The following is a 21,941-nucleotide window of genomic DNA, read 5'->3' as shown; positions in this document are numbered from 1 at the left end:
TTGAAATCGCTTCCGAGGAGTACTATTCAAGAACGGAGAGTGAAATCAAATCTTGCCCGAAGGATTTCTCCAATTACGTAAAACAAAAAGTGAAATCTAATAATTTTCCCTCAAAAATGTTTTTCAAGGGTAAGACTGCTGACAACTCGGATATTTGTACACTATTTGCAAATTACTTCCAAGAAACCTATACCAAATACAAATTATAATACGGAACACTTCGACAAATTTTCGAGGACACATTTTACAATATGCGGTACACTGCCAAGGGTACACTGTTAGACTGACAATGTACTTTATCGTATTTCCATAAAACTAGCAACGCAGAATGGTAAAAATCAGTTCACCATAGTAACTGTTTATTACAATGAAAAGTACGAAAACAAGCGAATCGATTACCGCCCGAGAGTGGGACGTTTCAGCGGTACGCCGTGTTGGTCGTTCAAATGGTTTAGTGATATCCTTCAGGGAAATTGAGTGCGCATCGCATAATGTGATGGAGCAAAATACACACAGTTCAATTTGAACATTTTGGATTTATTATGTCTTATGATGCATTTGATGAGTATTTCCGTATTTCAAAAAGCATTCACCTTAGATTTTAAATAATTGTTTTTATTGTATGCAGATTTAGCTGCCTCGAAGGTTGCGATCATAAATTGAATAAAGGAATCGCTCGTTTGTGCGAATTCCAGTTTTTCAGAACCACCTTCACCGGCGTTTGTAGCGAAGAAGACTTTTACACATCCGCCGCTGGAACCGTTTTTCGTAGAGATCATTTGTCAGTGTCGAGATCAGATTCTGACAGCATGCCAAATATTAAGATTTCTCAAATTGATAATACTGTTATGTAAGTTATGTGACGCTAGTGAATTTTGACGGCTTAAAAGATTTACTCATTTTGAATTTCTAGTAGAACACTCGGTGGTCGAATAGCCAACGGACCGGCGGATGCCACGCATCTTGTAATGACACGAGTAACATTGGTTAGTGTTCGATACTGCTTATCTAGGATATGGATTACTAAACGTGTCGGTGCATGGTTTTTCCTATGTGAAGGATGTGGATGATACCTTTTAGTGTAAGCCGTACATTGTTCTCGAATTAACCAACCGGAATTTTTCTTCAATTCTCTTCAGGTGAAGCTATCCATTCGGAATGTAAAATAAATAATTTAACTGAGTGAGAGAATGGTAGGGAAACAGCATGTTCGGCCAAGAAGATCCGGAAAACGAAGCTAGAGAAACCCGGAATGCTACGTGATTATAAGTTGTACGGATGATCAACAACCACTTATTGAAAAAAAATTGCAACATGCATACCTTGCTACTTCACTAAGCGTTTGTTTCGTAATATATACATTGATGGCGGGCGAACGACAGCATTCTAAATTATTTACGTTCACTGATCCTATCAACATAACTGGAATCAAATGTTTAAAGCGATAATATGTTTGCGTAGTATATAAATCTTCCGAAATACGTTGCAAATGAATATTGAAGCATTGTTTGGTCCCCATTCTCAATCACTCACAATGAACGTATAGAATCAGTTCAAAAGCAATTCCTATTATTTACACTCCGTAAGTTAGGTTGGGCAAGATTTCCTCGTTGCATGCGCATCGACATCCACACACTAGAAGAGCGTCGAGAACAATCAATGGTTTCGTTCATACATAACATCGTTACACATCGGGTTGATTCATCTGAACTTCTGTCTAAACTTAATTTTCATATACCTTCCCGACAATTACGAAACCGAGATATATTCTATATAAGTCATTATCGTACCAACTATGCTAAATTTGGCCCATTAAATCAAATGATGTCAACTTATAATAAGCATTGCGGAGCAATTGACTTTACAATGACGACAGCCCAGCTCAAGCAATATTTTAATTCAATACGACCTAGGTCCTAGAACATAATGCACATTAATGTTTATTTTAGAAAATATCACACGTGTTAAAATGTAATCAATTCAATCTAATGGTCTACTATTGTTTGACGACAAATAAATGAATAAGTTGTGCGCTGAGGGTGTACCCATAGGTAAATCTTTCAGTACCACCCGACAATACAACTTTCTAGCTGCGAATATGAAATTATTAGAGCCTTCCTTGTTCCAGTTCATTACAGAAAAGATACAAATAAAATGAAAAATGAGATAAAATGACTCAAAACTCTCTGAAATAATAAATTTAATACCTGGCAGCGGGCCAACTACACTCGTTTTGACATTACCAGTTACTGAGGGGTAGTTAAATTTGCGATACATTTTTGATAGTCGAGTGGCAGGTCGTGTCGTCGGTACAAATCTGCACATAGTCAATGCAGGAAATCGTTCAACTTTTGCAAGATCTGGAAGAGAGGAGGTGTTGGACGTAAATCTCTGCTCTGGCAGAATTGCGTATGAGTTGGTAAATTGGCTCGTCTCCGATGAGCTCAAACCTTCGTTATCTGATTATAAGTGCATCTTTTTTTTATCATTCAAACGTTAAATTTGATATCGACACATATCGTAATCACAAATCTAAAAATTGGGACCACTATGAAGATGGCTTAGCGACTAGATTTTACGGGTACCAACCAACAATTGAAACCCCAATTGATTAGGGAAATGTTGTCGACGAGACAAACTCACTCATAGTTGCAGCATATGAAGAGGCTTGTCCACTTCGAATTACGCGAGCTACTAGAGTAACTCCATGGTGTAATGCTGCAGTACTTGTCTGATGAAGATGGTGTACTTCACTATCTTTTTAACACTCACTCACTTTTAACACTCACTTTTTTTTCTCAGTGTGTAACATTTTGGAGTTTTCTACGCTAAGTTTTTTACGTTTTTGGGATTAGTCGTGTTCGGCAGTATATTTTACAATACCGGGCATTGGAGTGTGCATCTAGCTTGAGCCTGTTGTAACGTTATTTGCTGTTAATTCTGGTCAAGTCTGATAGTTTTTGGCACTATACCGACCATTAGCACCAGCACCGCTTCGTACTTCAATAAGCAGTCTGTGTCATCCTGTGTTCTGCTGTCAACATTGAACAAAGCAGAGATGGAGAAAAAACAACGCGGAGAGTGTCAACACGAAATCAATGATCTTGAGCCAATACGTTGTGGAATGTGTGATACTCCTTTTCACATTAGCCAAAATTGCTGCGGATTCAATTTGCGCTCATGCAAGGATGTTTTCGCCCAAGGCAAGATAATATTTATTTGTACAGGTGAGCTTAATGGTCGATCTATTCGTGCGTACATGGCAGATCAAAACAAACGTTTGTGTCCAAATGAGACAACTAACAATATTAATAGACAAATTGAACAATTGTCTGGTATTGTCGAAGTACTCAGCAAAAAAGTTGATTTTATTGCAAATACTTCTGGGAGATGGTTTCAAACTGATATATGCAGACGACTTAAAATTGTATGTCGTAGTTAGAACTGTGGAGGATTGTCGGCGACTACAGCATCAACTACAACTCTTCGTCAATTGGTGCTGCGTGAATAAACTTTTTATCAACGTTTCAAAGTGTCAGGTGATGACGTTTCATCGTAATATGCATCCTGTTAAATTCGACTACTGTATTGGTGGTTCAGTCCTGACTAGAGGGAACCTGGTGAATGATTTGGGAATACAAATGGATGAAAAATTGACATTCGATTCACATCGATCATTAATAATCACGAAAGCGTTACGTCAATTGGGATTCATTTCTAAAATCGCTAAGGAATTCGAAGATTCACATTGCTTGAAGGCTTTGTACTGTTCACTGGTTCGGCCAATCCTTGAGACCGCGTCAGTTGTTTGGTTTCCTCATCAAATTTCGTGGTGAGATCCAGCAAATCTGCACCCTATCCTGATAGATGTAAACTAATTGGTATCGATACTTTGCAACGTCGCCGAAAAATTCAGCAAGCATTGTTCGTCGCCCCATTGTTGATGCCCCTGAGTTACGTTGTGAAATGAAATTTCGGACACCGAGTAGAACACTGCGAAATGCAACTCTGTTTCAGCACAGATTCCACAGGACTCTTTTCGGATATAATGAACCGATAGCCGCTTGTATTCGACCGTTCACTGCAGTCGAAGATCACTTCGAGTATGGTGAATCATATAGTCACTTTGCTAGTAAAATTAAACGATGTGGCATTATGTTTTGACAATGTTTTACAATATTTATTTTTTATGTTATTGATTTAGTATGTAGTTAGCCGTTTTAAGATTATTGTAGTTGTTTTGTTCCTGTTTTTGTTCCTGTAACTGTTTTAAAAGATGGTGGTTTTTACGCCCGTATGAGAATGACAAACAAGACTCAACTCAAATGGGCTTTTTCCCACCCAATCTGTCCATTTAGATTCGTTTATCCAATGGACATAAACAGAAATAAATAAATAAATAAATAAATAAATGTATGGAGCCATCACCGACAGCTGTTCCTGAATCTTTTTCGGGTAGTTACGATTCTTGTGCTCTTGCTCGAAGAATTGTGACGATTGAATCGGTCAAATAGGCAGTTAAGAGTTTTGCTCCGTACAAGTCTCCTGGAAAAGATGGAATTTTCCCAGTGTTACTGCAGAAAGGGTATGAACATTTCAAACTTGTTTTGAAGAAAATACTTAATTTTAGTCTTGCGATAGGATATATTTAAAACGCTTGGCAAGAAATAATTGTCAATATTTGGTATGTTTTCTTCTTCCATGTTATTGCATATCTTTCAAGATTATAAATCATCTATTGTGTAAATCCATTAATATTACAAAGTTAGCAAGAGAGATATTTCCGGCATACGAATTTTAGTTTGCAAAAATTATGCAAATTTTTACAGTACGATCAATCACAAGGGATTTTTACAGAATTCTGTTAAAAAACGTGCTGAATCCACCTAGCAGTGAGATGATACCTTTTTTATCAATTCGCATGTGTTTTTTGCATTAATATTCTTCGGTGTTTCAGTTTTCATGACATTATTTTAATGACCGCCATTTTAAGCGGCAATTTGAGATTTTAATCACTCATTACTCTGTAATGTCGAAACTGCAAATCGGATCGAATTTGAATCTAAAAGTGTGACAACCGTTTAAACATTCTATGATATGTCGAAGTAAGGTCCACTTTAGAGTTTACGGTAGTTTAGGGTACTTCCAGAGCCGGTATTCAGGAACCAGCGTAACCCAAACCGATTCGTATGGCCATATGACGAATAAATTGCAATAGTTTTGAGTCCAACTTTAAAGCTTTTCGGGATTGTCATCTTCTATATCGGTTTGAATTTTAAAAAATCATCATCCTGTAATTCCAGAATCGGAAGCCAGAATTGGATAAAATTAATTAATTTTGCATGGGACTATAAGTTTATTTTAATTTGAATTTTTTTTTAGAAACGATTGAGCTTTGAGAAACGATTCGATACTGGAACCGGAATTCGAAAATCGGAGCCGCCGAAGTCATATAAATTCAACCTGAGTAGCTGTATAGTTTACGTTTGTTTCAAAATATTTGAAAATCAGTTTAGATATTTTTGAGAAATCGTAGTGCGAATTAAATTTTTGGGTACCTTCCGAATTGAAAACTGAATACCGTTAAAGCTGAAATAAGTATATTTGGTTATCGACTATCCAAATCTGCAAACCCGATAAACCCGAATAATTTATGTGGAATGGATATTTTCAAACTAATCATCATGTATCCCTCTAAACCTGAAGTTAGATCTGACTAAAATCAAAGACATCATATTAACAAGATATCCAGCTCTTACATTTCCCGAACAAATCATTGGCAACATCCTTTTTTGCGAGCATGTCGCCCCCAGACGAGCCCGCATCGAATCTTATACATAGAAGTATGGGAGAAAAATGTCAAATTCGTGCGCGCTAAAATAGCAGGGTTGCGCACCCATACAATTGACATGATATGTTGAATGTGATGCCGTGCGATGGCGTTGCTGAACTGAAGATTGACTTCGCTCCAAGCTGACAGGGTCTGCTAAAATGCAAGATGTTTTAAAGGATCTTAAGACCTTTTGAATATTAGGTGGTTCTTAGATCGATTCAACCATCTACGAGTAAAAAGAGTTACATTATTTTAATTTCGTTTCACATATCATTCTGTAGTTCCGGAACCAGAAGTCGGATCCAAATGTAATTCAGGAACCTTGTTTGGGAGCATACGACGAACGAATACGTTGCCAAAAACGAACTGTGCTAAAATCGGTCCGAGACAAAATGTCATGAAAAGGGTTTAGTGTTACAGCTACTTTAATTGAGCAACTTAGGGTGTTCATAAAAAAATCAGATTTTTTGCTCTAGCTTTCGTATTTTTCACTTCTCGGTTTTGGTGTCTTTGAATATCTTTTAAAGTTTATTGAAACCAATTTTTTGATGACTAGCGCATACAGGTAGCGTTTTCTGAACCGAAGTTATGAGCAAAACTATTTCAAAAACAGATCATTTTTAAACTGCTACATCTAACATTGGAGCAAATTTAAAAAAAAATCTGTTTCTTTCATTTCATAGAAAATACTTTCGAGCATGTTTATAAAAAAATGGCGGAGATATTTTTTTAATTTTTTTTAAATTGTGTTCAAACATTGGGTTTTTTCATTGAAAAATGCTCTTTCATGTAAGACATTTATTAGCTATATATATTAAAATAAGGTTTTGCTGTCTTCTAGTGTGTTAAAACTAATTCAGCTGCATAATCGGGAAGAAGGAGTACACTCACGTTTGTTGTTACTCTATTCGATAATGTTATTACAGGATCAGACGTTAAAAGAAATCGTTTGAATACATCCTCTAGATTCACTAAACGATTGAATTTCTGCGAATGGAACTGCCTATACTTGCGAATTGATTTATTTCGACTCTCTTGCGCTTCCTTACTGTACATTATTTGCTATCTGTTTGGTTCCCTTGCAATTAATTGTTGAGCAAGAAGGCTGGATGATCTGAAACAACAGTTATCCTTCATCTGTTTCCCTTTTCCGCCCAAAATAATCATCTTCAAAAAGCAAAACACGGAACTAACAAAACAGGAAGTAGACAAAGTAAATACAGAAATTGCAGAGCTTTCTCCCACAGTACTTGGGAAAGTACACTATGGTCTTTTTATGCGAAATTTCAGAGTTATGCGTTTTTTTATGCGAAGTTTAAGAGTTATGCGGTTTTTTATGCGAATTTTCAGAGTTACGCGTTTTTTTTATGTGAAGTTTCAGAGTATATATATATATATATATATATATATATATATATATATATATATATATATATATATATATATATATATATATATATATATATATATATATATATATATATATATATATATATATATATATATATATATATATATATATATATATATATATATATATAAAAGGTATACAATTGATACGGTAAACGGCCGAGTACGGTAAAAAACATACACTGGAATGAGAATCTTATTTATATTCATTAGATTTGTCATATGAATCATATGCAGAATATAATTCATAGAAATTATATGGAAACTTATAATCTTTATTTAATGTGTACGTCAAATCTAAATGGACGTTATCATAATGAAAGTTATAAAAATATCCCATATAATTTATATCACTCAAAAAAATATACACGTTGTTGATATGTGTCAACATACATGAATTGCTGCAATAGAAGAAAGTAATTAATATTCATAAGCTCCACACATATTATCGATTTGGTCCACATAATACTTGTTGTATGATTTCAAAATTTACTTTCTATGCAAAGGTATATTCAAAATAATGTCATAAACCTTTATCTTTCAATTGTACCGTTATATAAAATTTATTATAATTAATAAATACATGATATTTACTGTCTCAATATCGTATTTGAGGTAAAATAGATGAAGTCGATAGCAATAAAAATACTGCGCATGTTGTTTTCATCATACATTTGAAATGGCGTTTTTTGAATTCTTTGGCTACATGCAATACTTTTAAAAGTTGAATCTGTTACAAGATAAGCACTGTTAAACATATAGGTTTTTACCTATGATTAATGGAAAATATGTATGATACCGCAATGGAGCGTAATGGAAGATGTAAGTTTAGTTTGAAGGGATGATTCAGTTGGATGACAATAAGTAAACAGTTGTTATGTATATCATCAAGAATATATTGAAATCAATACAAAAACTACATTTTCGTGTTCTGAAATATAAATAGTGATTTATAACAAGTGTCGATGTTTTACAGACAAGTTGAACTAAAATCTACATTTTTTCTAAAATAATAACTACCGTTCATAAAGCACAAATTTGTGGGAGGACCGTCAAATCGGTTAATATTAATAATTTTAAAATCTTCAGTTTTAGTCAGTTCCTCGTATGCTAGTAAATGTTCCGAAAACCTACCTACTTTCCATATTTGACACGCTATAAATATCTGGTGACTCACTTTCAGTACATTAATTATCTGATACAAATGTATGGTACGAATTTCAGTAATTGTAAGGAAAAAGTTGGTTTTGTATGACGTACCTCTATAATTTATCCAATCTGATACAAGAATATTGGCATTGACAAAAAATGGATATGGAATAGGTAAATTTTTGAAATACGGTTGTTGAATAAGATTGGAATGTTTGAAATTTCCATCAAGATCTGCGCGGAAAAATAGTTTGTTATGAAGATTGTACGCAAATTCTAAACAAGCTTTTAATCCAAGAGAGTAACAAATATTTTTCCTTGAAGTTATAACATGTGAATATTCCTTCAACTGCTTATGTTTCGCTTCGAATCTAAAACACATCATTTTACATGGTGGGCCACTCTGCTCTATGACAGTTCCATAGTGTAACGTGAAATGATGCTTTGGTTTAAGTTTCTGATTGAAGTTATATGTAAAGAGTTTATTATGTTCTGCAGCTAAATATTTAATCTCTTCTACATCGTTTGCATTGAACGAAGATCTAAGTATTTTGTCTGTTAATTTAATGAGTATTTTGCAATAATTCCATATGGAATCATTTTCAGGAAAATAAGGTCCACAAATTAAAGTGAAATAATGTGCAAAACTTTTCATTTCACCAGCTGTTGCCTTGATATGAACAGATTTACATTTATTTTTGGTTAAAAAAATCTCTCTAATATCTGGCATTCTGTTCAAACTTGCATCGTGTATTGATTTTGAAAATTCATATTTTCGCGTATTCAATTGTTTTAGAGTAATCCATTTTTTTTTGTAAATACAATAGTTTAGAATATTTGTTAGTCCGTAATTAGCTATCCCCCCACTGAAAATGTCATGCATAGCGTCGACTGAAACGTTTTTCACAACGTGAAATGTTGGAAGTTTATTGAAAACAGAATCGTTTTTCAATCCAGTTTGAGATGAATCATTTAGCTCTATATCTGACATATAGTTACGAACATTCCGAGAGTAATTAATATATTCCTTGCAATCATATTGCATCGCATCTTTCGACCTTTTGCAGAAGCGGCAGTAATAGTTAGAATTGAAGTATTGAAATTGTAACGTGGTGTGTATGCCTAAGTTGTCACCTTGGAACATGCAGAGCACGAATCGAACTTTTGTAATCTTCCCATTTACATGAAAAACCATAGGATTTTCTTCGATATTTTTAAATTTTTCTATCAAGTATTCGAAAAGAACATTCATACCAACATTTATCACTGTATTTTTCCTTACCAATGCTGCCACAAAAATATTACAAAGCTTTGAAGCATACATGTCGGGTATGCAAAGAAATGTATAATATATACCCAACACCGAATGTCTTTTGTTGTGAGAGCTTTGTGTGTCATTTATCTCATATTCATCACCATACATTGTTATTGGTATAACAGTTTCTTGGTTGTACTTTTGTTTCATCTCTTTATACAATTTACCGTTTATGAAACTTGTAATTGAATCTGATTTTTCCAAAATACTTATATAATCGATGACTTTAACCAAAACATCATTGTCAGTGAAGAAACTCCTAATTTGAAACTCGACTGGCATTATTACAAGATGGTTCACGCTATCATTTAAGTTTGGCTGATGCAAACAATTATTCTCTAAGGCTTGATTTTTGTCGATGGTTACAACGGTAGGCTGACGAAAAATATTCATATTGTCAATGTATTTAAAAAATGTATGGTCCGTGTTAACAAAATCAAACGTATTTTTAAGTTTGTTCATACAACGCTTGAAATCAAATGTGGCCTGTGGACCCAATGGTTCAATTGGTATTTCTTCAATCTGACTTGCTATGTTAGAAAATAGTGCGGTTGTAATTTGCTGTATTTGATTAACATCTGCTCGCGTTAGATTTGGTCGACTATGTAATTTTAACGTGAAATTAACAGCATCACGATCGACATCCGATAATGTGCTTAAGTTAACTCTTTCCGATTCTATAATGTTACGAACACTGTCTTTAAAATTCATCCGAGAGTTTATCGCATTTTGTTCATCTACACTTGTTTCATTTTCAAATATATCTTTTTTAAAATTATTTTCTACGATTTTTTTTTGAATAGAAATAAAGCCTGCTGAATGCTGTTTTAAATGTCTCTTGAAAATATAGAACTTGGACAGTACTTGATGACAAGACGGAAAGGTACATTTAAATCTGAAATGTTGAGGAGGTTTATGGATCTGTTCCAAGTGTTTTATATAATATAGAACGTCCGAAAACGATTCAGTGCAACTTTCAATAAAACAGGTAAACATGTTAAAACTATTTGGATCTCAATTCTCACTTTGTTCGTTGATAGATCTTTGCAATCTAACTATTGATGAATATTCCGCTTCATCTGGAATTTCATAATACGTTGAACGTAAAAACTGCCAAACCATGCGAGAAATTTTTGAATGTTTTAAACCAAGAATTGTTACAAATTTAATTAATGCATCCACTGCTCTCAGTGCGGAATCGAAAGTATATACAACTGATTTGTAGCGTAACTCAAACTGCCCAAACAAAGATTTGTGATCGTATCCACGGAAGATTAATTTTGGGATAATAGTGAATCCTAAACTCTCGTACATTTCACGAAAACTATTTAGTTTTGAAACAGCATCATCATCCGTTGTTGCGAATATAATTATCTCTTCTTGTGCTACAAGTACCGAAGGTTTATAATGCAGCGTCACCTTGGTTGGTTTCAATAAACTGTTCAGCAGAATTAAAACAGACGTGATCTGAGAATCTGAAAAAGGAGATTTTTTACTGACATTAATTTTCATTCGACACGTCAGTTGACATTTCGGTACAAAATAAAGTGTTCTGCAAATAGCAGAACCTTTACGTCTGCTTAGCAGTTTATGATGAACTGCTAGGCGGTATAGCAGTTCAAAATAATCTGGTAAGCACTGACAAGTAGAAGATGAAATGTAAGAAAAATTAAAATCAATGATTCTTTCAGGCTTCTGTTTCGGAAACATTCTGATCCTATAGGCGGGGTGAAAATCGAGCTAAGACAATATTTTATAAAACATTTCGAAACTTTTTTTGGTGCGATTTGATAATTCAAATTTTGCTATATTTCAACCTATCACTTGAGAATGAAACAGTGACCATTTCTACTTACCTGGTGATAAAAATACCACAACTATCTAGACCAGAAGACAAAAGCTCAAACTTTATAAATCATATACAAATCAAAATATTTGCATACCTATATTGATGTTCGGTGTTTGTATGTATTCAAGCAACTCTTTTGAGTATTCATCAGTGTATGTCCTGTTCAAAACTTTTGTGATCTTCGGAAGATCGTATTGTAATTTTTTAAGACCATCAATGTTCCCTGCATGCAACAGTTGGAAATCGATATCTACCTGTGAAATAATATCATCTATCTTATGTATAAACTTCAATTCAATTAGGTTTTGTGAACTTACTAGTTGATATCCAAATGTTTCAGTATAATGTGGATATTTTTCAAATAAAAGAGCTTCTTGGTTAGGTTTCAATAACAATTTTTTCCGTGTGACATGTGTTCCTCGCCATTTCTCCAGAACAATATTCCACGGTTTTCTATTCAAACAAAGCCAGCTATTCGCATCATCTAGGTCTGGAGTTTCACAAAATGCATCAATCTGTATAACTTTGGAACGCTTATTGAGAAGTTCTCCTTCTGCTTTCTCTCGATTTCGTCTTTTTTGTTTGAGGTTAGTAATTTTATTATATAATTTTCCGCTGGGATTTTTCTTGTCTCCTTTACGTGGTATGAAATAATCTTCCTGAAAAATCAAAAATATTTGTGAAGTGGGTATCCATTGAATTTAACAAAAAATCATCAGTTTTGTCTCTAAATCACATCATAACGCGCAGAAAGGACAAACAAAAATTTTTTTTTTCTGTTTGCTGTATCTTTTTGACAGCTGAGACGGCTTATGGTCCATCTCGCTACAAACAAAACTTCAATTAAACTTCACATCACTGTGCATACCTTAATTTCGTAATCCAAAAGACAAATTATTGCTTCAGCATATACATTAAGAAAATGCTCAGTCGTAACACGTCCCAAGTTCAGATGGTACTCAGCTACTATATTACATAGCTCATTTTGGCTTGTGTTTGATAGTGGTGCTAGTTTTGCTCTTTGAAGAATTTTTTGCCCTGTTAGCGTACGGTTTAACAATGTTGTCAGAAAATCGGGAGAAAATTCAGACTTCGATATGTCTGAATGTTGATTGAATTTGTTGGAACTTTCCAAAACCCGCGGGTATTGCGGTTTTCTCGAATTGCACGCTACTGTTCTCCAGGACTCAATATCATCACCAACTTTTTGTGATTCTAGCAGAGATCGATTAAGGTTAAGATTATCGCTTGGTTTACACAAATAGGAATAATCCAGATTAGTGTCAATATGGCTTGAGACTTGCGAAATTGAAATACTTTTCCGCGATGCTGGAAGATTTTCCTGTTCTATATCTAGTAGCTGAGTTCTAACGTGGTAAGATGAAACGGAAGGTGATTCATGTTCCACACTTGCACTTGCGGTTCTGCTTCTGCCGATATGGTTACCTTCAGTTTCGCAGGAATCGGTTTCCTCGATAATTACGTCTTCGAAGTCAATAATATCCAAATCCTCGTTAGACATGTTTACTTTTTTATCTCACATTTGAAAATACCAGAGAAGCCAGATCATATTCCCTAAATACATGTTAGAAAATACCTGCGAATGCAACAATGAAAACCTAAATTTTAATCCATATGCATGATATAAAGTAAGTCAAATGAAAGTTAGGTTACCTTTACTAAATAAATATCCTATATCTGCTTAACATCTCCAGAAAACGGATATAAACACAGATTTTCCTAAAGGAATTTATCTGCAATGTTACAATCCTGTAAAACTGGCATCCCTGATCCTCACTTGTGTTTGTCATTAACCCAATGTAAAATATATTACAATGCTTCATGGTTATATAAGTAAGGTGTGAAAAAACGATTTATAATTGCTTTACAACTATATTCAAAATGCTGTACACATAAGTTGCATTTTCAATAGGGCAATAGCAGTAAATTATGGCGCACGCACTTTATGACTATTTGTTTCAACTTGAATTATGCAGCGTATATTGTATAACAAAGATAAGTAAAATTTCTTGAAATATATTTATTCTGGGATACACGAGACAAGTTTTATAATATTAAATATCAATGGAATTTTCTTATATTCTCAATATATTTTCCAATTGCAAAGCATTTGACAACCAAACTTTTTAATGTTTGTTTGTGTTCACTATATTAAGAAGACTTTAATATATGGAAAATGTTCAAACACATATTAGATATACCTTGTAAGTATATACTTTGTTTTCGTGACATTCACTTTCATTTTATTTTTTTATATATGTCATGAGGTCTATTCATTCGAGTTATCCAATCGAAAAAAACATAGCGTACATGAGGTGTTTCAGGGAATTGTATGTATGTTATAATTGTATTCGATTAGAAGAAGGAAATAGAAGATATTGTATATATTTTCATGGAGTATACTCGAGAAGTCATTTATAAAAAACGTTTGATTTTTATTCAGTGATGGAAATCCGATGGAAGTCGTGAATCCCCGTATAAAAATTAACCATTCATTTTACAGGAGAAACGATTGGTAAACAGTCAATTCTATTGGTTTCAATACATTTTATTGTATTTCAATTAGCAAGAAATATAGTTTTTCGGGAACAGTACAAAATATTGTTTTTCATATATTTCTTTCTGCAATTAATTAGGACTAAATAAAATTGTGTACATATTAAAATATTATTTAATCTACCCATGGTACAAACTGGACAATCCTAATATATAATTTGTTGGATGTAAAAATCCGGATGCATTTCTTAACAGTCATTTACTTTTACTAGGTTTTTGTTAGTCGTTATTATTCCTATCAATAGGCCTTCTTCTTTATGAACAATTATCAGTTTGTATAATATATATGAATCGAAATCAGAATAATAGATACGTTGTATAACTCCATAAATAATATCACCTTTCACATTCATTGTAAAAGCTGCATCATCCGAGTTCGAAGTTGATTTTTTTACTGGTTTGAATGTATATCTATTTCGAATCAAAAAATTATGTTCTTCAAAAGATGATTGTGGAATCTGCTCGTTAAGTGCACTTTCATGATTCTTAATGTTAATGTCATTGTTTATACATGAGATTTTTCGATTATAATTATTAAAAGATTCACAGAATTCACGTACTTTATCGTTTCTTATTGATTTAAGATCTATAGTTTCTCTCTTTTGTGCTAGAAGACATCGTCTAGCAATTTGAATAACGGGTTGTTTAGGACCTTTAATGAATTTTTTCAAAACTCCATTCATATCCTCGAAGCAAAAAAGTGAAAATGCCCACAGTGGACCAAAATTACTTAAGCAAGACGGAATATGCAAAAGTAAATGAACATTGTACTTCATTTCATCAATTCCGTATAAAATTTCACAATCCTCAACAACAACATTCAACAATTTCCCACTCTCTAGAATATCCTGTTCAGTAACATTTGTGTTCAATAGTTTTTCTATTGCTAACACTAAGAGTTGGAAATGATTGACATATTTCTTAGGTAAGAAACCTTTTAGACACACAGAGCAGTAAAGTAATAACCAATTTTGCCATTCGTTTGCTTTCCATGTCTTTTTGTTTATCATTTTTCTAGGAGATCTTGAACATTCTTGAAAAGATCGTATAGATGACAGAATGTTATCAACTTTTTCAATATACCGTTTTATACAATATTCATTGGCACTATAATCGAAGCCTACAAAACTGTTTGCAAACTCCAAGAAGTACTGCATGCATGTAGTCAACCGGACAGTTGTTTATGATATCAAAATAAGGTACCAAGAGCAAATTTGAAATTCCTTTGACACCATTTACAGGAACATCGCGTTTCATGCACAAATCCATCGCTCTGACTGTATCTGGGTGGTTTCTATTATATGCATCCATATATTTGTAACGTATCTGGTTGCTTTCTGTTTAATATCCATGAATATCCGTGTGGATGAAGTAAATCATTTTTGTAGCAATGCTGAAACGAGATCGAAATTTCACTTAAGTATGATTAAGTGTTAAGTTGAAATGTGATTGAAGAGAGATCAAAAACATACAGGTTGATATTTGTTAAAATATTACCTCTTCTTCTTCGCGGTTTGGGCATTCCGGTGCAGGTTCAGTTAGATTCATCTTCCGAATATTTTCCCCAGATTCATTTCGCAAACTCGAAACTGTTCTCAGCATCACTGAAAGCAACCGAATTATAATTGTTTGTACAAGTGGCATCATCTGACGTTTGATCTTTGCATAACTCTTCGCTTAATAATTCTGAAGAATACGATGATATATCCTAAAATGAGTTTTTGAACTTCAATAACTACAAATTAAATATATGACTTCAAAACAAAATAAAAGTACCTGCTGATCAGAGACGACTGAAATTGGAGATAAATGGGATTTCGCGTACACATCATGATTTTTTTTATCTTCGATAACCCATATTGTGCATTGATTCCGTTTGTGCACTGAGGGATCGAAGATTCAGGGGATTGTATAGTTTTGTCAACTTGTGTCGGTTTTGATAACTAAAATTTATATTTTATAAATAATACACTAGGAATTAGTACAATTCTTACCATTCGATATCGCCGAGCCTATGGCAAGTTTTTGTTGCCGCAAAATAGCGTATCCAGTCGTGAGTTTCGGGATTTTCTCATATTCTCGGTTTAGCTTATTCGAAGATTTTTTGCATTCGACAAAAACAATTTGTAGTCAGAGATGCCAGGTAAATTTTGTCAATATTTGCGGGCGGCGTGCAAAAATAAGTCTGAAATGTTTATCTAGCATGATTCTCAAAATTGGGCTACAAAAAAAGATCGCAGCAATTTGAAAAGTCCGTAAATTTTGACGATTGTGTGTAAAAGATCTGTCAAACGTTTGCAGACGAAAAAATGTTTAAAAACTCGACTAAAAAATTTGCATATTCACAAAAAAAAATCTAAAAATCTGGCATCTCTGTTTGTAGCAGATTATCTGTGTTACACGATTAACAGAAAGAGTACAAAATTTAGTAAAATCGCGTTGTGCACGGCCTTGTTGTTACGTTACGTTCCCAAAATTTCATATCGAAAATTGTTTTCTGTCTAATTTTAACCATAATTAAACAGGGCGGCGATCAAAAGTCGAGTTATGCAAAATTCCATATCCGTTTACTCACTCGCTCACTCGGTTTTTAATTCAATCATAATTTTAATTATTATTGGACATTACATATAAATAAGTGTTTTAATTTGATCGTGTAAATTGAAGTGAAGAAAAAATATAAAAATTTCTGTTGTAACGCGTGGAATTATCCGGTGATTATTTTTGAAATAAACTAAAATATGTCTCCGAAACGCAAAACTGGTAAGATGATTCTTTTTTATATTAACAACCCGTTCGTAGTTTATATATTTTTAGCTCGAGTAAGACGCGTGGATAAGAAGGCAAAACAACGTGCATGTAATGATGGTCCAGAAAGCGTTCGAAAACAAGCTAAGCTCCGTAATCAAAATTACGTTACTGAAATGGTAAGTTTTTAATAAATTGTTTCCAATCCAATGATTGAAGGCGAATCAAAATGTAAATTTTAGCTTGGAACGATAATGACCGAAGTAAATGGAGATTTATTCTCAACAAGTGGTCTTACCTTCGTGCCAGTAACTATGACCAGAAGTTTGGCAGATATTAACAGTGAGAACTCTATTGATCCACTAGATTTAAGCCAAAAAGGAGATTTGAGTCAATCATTTAAGGAAGACAGAAAACATTCATATAATTCTCATGCGAATAAAAATTCTGCGGATGACACTGAAATCGATGGCCATGTTATGAATAGATTGGCAATCACAACATCTGCGGAACTGCATGCAATTGAATCGAATAAATTTGATGTTTCGGATGATTTTGCCGAAAGTAGTCAGCTTACATCTAGTTTAACTAGATATTCAAATTCAGCAAAAAAGTTCAGGAATTTGGTCACACCGGTTAAAGCTGGTGTAAATAACAATGCTTTAGAAGGATGCTCTCTATCAAAAAGACGTGAAAATTCAAAGCACGACCCTTTACCAGTTAATTTTGATATAGACTCTTTATCAACTTCTCCGACAAGTATTATTCTCAAAAAAACTGCTGAAGATGTGAGATCTAATGCACAATGCATTGTCGCATCGCATTCAAAGTCTGCGGAAGTAATCGATAAATCCCATGTATCTGACGAAAATTCCTGTAAGTTCAATGATTCTGTCAGTCAGAGGGTACAAGAAGACACATATCCCATCAAATACTATGATTTACTGGATAAGTATAACAAAAAATTGAAACATTCAAAGCTCTAAACAAAAAATATGAAAAACAGAAACATTACATCGCTGAGATGAAAGATCTGGTTGTATTTGCTAATTCTGAAACTAAAAAAGCTCAATCAGACCCACAGGCTAAATTGGTAAATATAATTTGTGTACTATTTCCTGTTTCTTCACACATTATTTATTTATAGACATTCACAACCGATCCTGAATTTGATATAACTGTTCAACAAATCGAAGAAATCAATATAGCTTCCAAAACTGACGTTGTGTTTGGACAGAATATGGCACTTTTCTTTTATGGAGCAAAAAGATTGCAAACCATGTCTGTGTCTGGTGTTGCTACCAATCGCTTCAAAAACACTGCGGCTCTACCTGGAATCTCTCCTCGAAAGTTGGCATTCATTCATGGTATATGTGATAATTCAAATACAATGTACTCAATACATGCAAATACAGATTTAATTAATTAGATTAATTAATTAGAATTATTTAATTTTGTCCCAACAGAAAAAGTGCACCAGCGTGTCGCCTCACGAGTTGGAGTTAATAACTTTGCACAAATATCTACATTGGCTCATCCAACACGTATTAATAAGGGCATCGCAGAAAAAATCGCAAATTTAAATAAAGCGGCAAAATATGCAGCAGCTCGCAATTTTACCGGTGATGTGAATTCTTTAACAGAACATTTAACGAAGTAATTTACTAATGTAAAATCGCTTTCACACATGTCAATTGTCCTGTGCCTCTGATAATGAATTTGGTTGAATATAATATGTCGAAAAATTAAACTTGTTTGTTTTTTTATATCACGATTCATAATCAATTGAAAATTGAAATAAAAGCTGTTAAACAATGGAAGAACCATTAAATCGATTGTAAAATTAATATGCTTTTCACAATTCTGAACAATGCAATTACCATACATTCTAATAACTGGATTTATATTATTTTCTTTATTCTCTACTGTTTGAAAACCGTGAATTTTATTGTATTGCGAAAAAACAAGTACGGAAAAATTCAAGATATTCTATTGTTACGATACTTAACAACCTATACATTCTATTGTGAAAAGTCTTTCCACAATTGATTTAATAGTTCATAACAATATATTGAACAATATTCCTGCTGTTATTTTTACAATAATTGCTATGGTAATTGTAATGTTTCAAATGGTTCTGTAACAATTAAACACATTGTTTTTCTATAATATTTTTTATTCGGGCAAACTAAACTAAAAACTGCTTAAGATGGCACGCAGTTTCGCGCCGTTTTTTACGCTTTGTTTTCGGGGTGTTCCATGATATTTCCGTTACTATACAGTCACACTCGATGTGTTGCCAACAAAACCAAACATTCATAGCAACCGCTGCCAATAAAAGGGAATGACATCCTGCCATCCTGCCCCGCGGCTGCGAAGCTGAAGTTTGCTAATAGAACGTCCAACCACACGTACCAAAGAATCTGGTCCCGGATAAGTAGCGGTTACAATTCCAAGCTTTCATACCATTGGAGGAAGGTTGTCCTCGATTAGAAGCACCACTGTTCCGGGTTGTCCACTTGGTGACACAGCTGTCCATTTGCCACGCGACTGAAGTGATGTTAAGTACTCCCGGGACCAACGCCCCCAAAAGTGTTCACGATGCTTGTCAAGATATCTCCAACGGGAGAGACGGTTGTCTGGAGTTTCCTTGCAAGTTGGCTTTGCAATACAAGCCAATGGTCTACCAATTTGCAAATGGGCAGGTGTAAGAGGAAGATCATCTGGACTTTGGGAAAGATTAAATAGTGGCCTCTGTCGTACCGCTGACGGGGAGGTGTTGCCTCTTGCTTGCGTTTCGGAGCTATTTTAAAATGGGCGTACTCTTCCAAGAGTAACCAACAGAATAAGGCTAGTCGGTTTCGAGAGGAAACCACGAGGTATCAATCTCACGAGAAATATTGCCTTCTCAACTTTTGCAGGATCTCCTTGCTAAGCTACCTTTTCACTCTCGTGTCTATTCAATGCTAAACCCCTACCTTCAAGTACAACACTCGTGCATTCAACCAAGAAGTTGGAAGTTCGGTCAATTCTAAGACACGAGACCACAACGAGTGCCCATGTTGACAGTGTGTGTGTGAAATTCTGGGACTTCCGTTAATCTGAGAAGCTCTGTCTTTTATCTATAGCATCTTTATGCTCCCTCTTATGTGAAGCACTCTCTCATTCTCTTAATTATTATTCGGCATGAGAGTATTTTTCTCTCTTTGTATTTCTATCGCATTTTAATCAAATCCCGAAGCCGACTCTCGAGCAGAGCTACCATATTCAAAGATTTTTAAGTAAAACTACCAATTTCTTCCTATTTTGGTTCATAGATTCAGTTGTCACAGATCACATATTTTATTAAATTCTTCAAATTTTCATGACTATTCATCAATAAGGTAGATTTTCACATTGTTTTTCCCGAATTTTCACAGTTTATGCTCGAGAATATACAAACGAATATGTAATGCAAATTCTTTACGTTGAAACACAGGTTTTAATCTGGCAACACTGCTCTTGGATTTCGATTTCGTGCATCGATTTCGTGCACGACGTAAAATACACTGGTGGCGTAGTAAGACAGGTTTGGTTGTGTTGGTAATTTTCTCACGAAATTAAGTATGGCGCGCCGGGATTCAAGCATGTAAACATAAACAAATGGCCATTTCAGATCGGGATTTCACTTCTAAGTTACTCCAGTTGCCGCGCAGCCTGGCGAATCTTTGGCACTAATTGAAAATCTGGACATTTTTTCTTCAAGGGCTTGCAAGGTAACGTCGAAATATAGAAAATTTTACACACATCCGATTATGTTCATTTCGTTGGAGGAAGGATGTGGCGGATCGCACTGTGGTATCTATTACAGTTATTATGGATAATGGAGTGATTGTGCTGTGGGTGGCATTTCAAATGCAGGTGATGAAAACGATTGAAACATCCCGGAACAAAACACCGCATTTCACTGTCAATATTTTCGCAAACAGAATCAACTCTAAATATTTTCATAAAAGCAACTCCCGAAACGTCATTTGTTTATGTTTTTCTTCTTCACGTCTCTCTGTTATTCCAAAATAAAATGACAACCGTACTAACACATAGAAAAACGTGATCACCAGGGTATTTTACATCGTGGATTTCGTGCCCCTATATTCGACATACGCACACTAGAATAATTCTGTACTAAACTACACGCAGAGAAATGGAGCTTGTTTAAAATAACAAATCAGTTAGTAGATTTTTTAATCTGATTCATGTTAATTTCAAGCTAGACTATGATTGTTTCAAACCATTTTCTCCCTCCAATATCAACAAAGATCTCTGTTCATTGTGAATAAATGTTTTGGTCTTGCCAAACGAAAAACATAATTATTCCAGCTTATTTTATTTTTGAAAAAATTCATCTATATATTGCGTATCAACAAAACTAGAGTTAATTTTATTGGAGAAATCTATGTTAATTTAATTTAGCTTTATCTTCATATAAAGAACCAAATTGATTCATTTCATCTGTTGTCTTAATTGTGTAGTGATACAACAAAGGTTATTGTTCAAAAGAACCGTATCAGTCCTATTTCTTATAAATCAGAGCTGTTTTTTCAATCGAGATTGAACAAATAAATTTGTTCGCGCTTCGACTGTAAGACTTTATCTGCTTATATATTTTTCAGCGGACTTTTCAACAATCAAAGCGTAAGTATTGATAATTATTAATATTAGAGACTGTAATAACATATTTTCTTCACAACATATATTTGATGCAGGTTATCTCTATCTTCAACGGAAGAGCAGCGAGAAAGGGCACTGAATCATTGAAAATACTATAAAAAGCAATATTGGATTGATTGTGGTATGTAGATAAATATTGTAAATGTATGGAATATAAATATAACTGGAATACTTTACCAATATATAAATCAACATAAATATAAATGTACCTAATACAAACCTTCAAATTATTTCGAAAGAAATCACTTCACTCGTAAAAACAAAACGAAATGAATAATTTTAACAAACAAAAGCGTAAGTTGAAATACTAATCATTTCATGTTAATATCTTATCATTTATTTCAAGTGCC

The 21,941-nt window shown here is 33.9% G+C and overlaps 2 protein-coding genes and 1 long non-coding RNA gene across 4 annotated transcripts; 1 reads left to right on the top strand and 2 right to left on the bottom strand.

The window, feature by feature from the left end:
* Positions 1 to 733: 733 nt before the first annotated feature.
* Positions 734 to 2,104, top strand: LOC131439020 (uncharacterized). Its single transcript, XR_009231041.1, has 3 exons — positions 734 to 850; positions 914 to 1,081; positions 1,140 to 2,104. It is a non-coding gene; the product is annotated as an uncharacterized LOC131439020 (long non-coding RNA).
* Positions 2,105 to 10,721: 8,617 nt separating this feature from the next.
* On the bottom strand, positions 10,722 to 13,165 carry LOC131434012 (uncharacterized). Its single transcript, XM_058600632.1, has 5 exons — positions 12,425 to 13,165; positions 11,874 to 12,215; positions 11,651 to 11,810; positions 11,564 to 11,584; positions 10,722 to 11,182 (listed from the first exon to the last, which is right to left on the bottom strand). Exons 1-5 carry the CDS (start codon positions 13,076 to 13,078, stop codon positions 10,722 to 10,724), a joined length of 1,638 nt encoding a protein of 545 aa, XP_058456615.1. The 5' UTR covers positions 13,079 to 13,165.
* Positions 13,166 to 13,812: 647 nt separating this feature from the next.
* On the bottom strand, positions 13,813 to 16,833 carry LOC131436962 (uncharacterized). 2 transcript variants are annotated; one of them, XM_058605970.1, is made up of 4 exons: positions 16,128 to 16,833; positions 15,910 to 16,076; positions 15,631 to 15,841; positions 13,813 to 15,526 (listed from the first exon to the last, which is right to left on the bottom strand). In XM_058605970.1, exon 4 carries the CDS (start codon positions 15,288 to 15,290, stop codon positions 14,322 to 14,324), a length of 969 nt encoding a protein of 322 aa, XP_058461953.1. In that variant the 5' UTR covers positions 15,291 to 15,526; positions 15,631 to 15,841; positions 15,910 to 16,076; positions 16,128 to 16,833; the 3' UTR covers positions 13,813 to 14,321. The 2 variants fall into 2 exon arrangements, with proteins under 2 accessions (XP_058461953.1, XP_058461954.1); XM_058605971.1 differs by lacking the exon at positions 16,128 to 16,833 and having other exon boundaries at positions 15,910 to 16,102.
* Positions 16,834 to 21,941: the final 5,108 nt, after the last annotated feature.

Source organism: Malaya genurostris, chromosome 3 (assembly GCF_030247185.1).
Source record: "Malaya genurostris strain Urasoe2022 chromosome 3, Malgen_1.1, whole genome shotgun sequence".
Lineage (NCBI taxonomy): Eukaryota > Metazoa > Arthropoda > Insecta > Diptera > Culicidae > Malaya > Malaya genurostris.
The sequence above is the reverse complement of the archived record's forward strand: the minus strand, read 5'-3'. Positions and strand labels throughout refer to the sequence as shown.

Bases quoted from the DNA above. Each gene is read 5' to 3' on its own strand.
- LOC131436962 (XM_058605970.1), bottom strand. From the start codon at position 15,290: ATGCAGTACTTCTTGGAGTTTGCAAACAGTTTTGTAGGCTTCGATTAT.
- LOC131434012 (XM_058600632.1), bottom strand. From the start codon at position 13,078: ATGTCTAACGAGGATTTGGATATTATTGACTTCGAAGACGTAATTATC. The intron at 12,216-12,424 runs GTATGCACAGTG...TTGATTTTTCAG, and splicing joins TTTTGGATTACGAAATTAAG to GAAGATTATTTCATACCACG. The intron at 11,183-11,563 runs GTAAGTAGAAAT...CTCCTTTTTCAG, and splicing joins TGTGGTATTTTTATCACCAG to ATTCTCAGATCACGTCTGTT.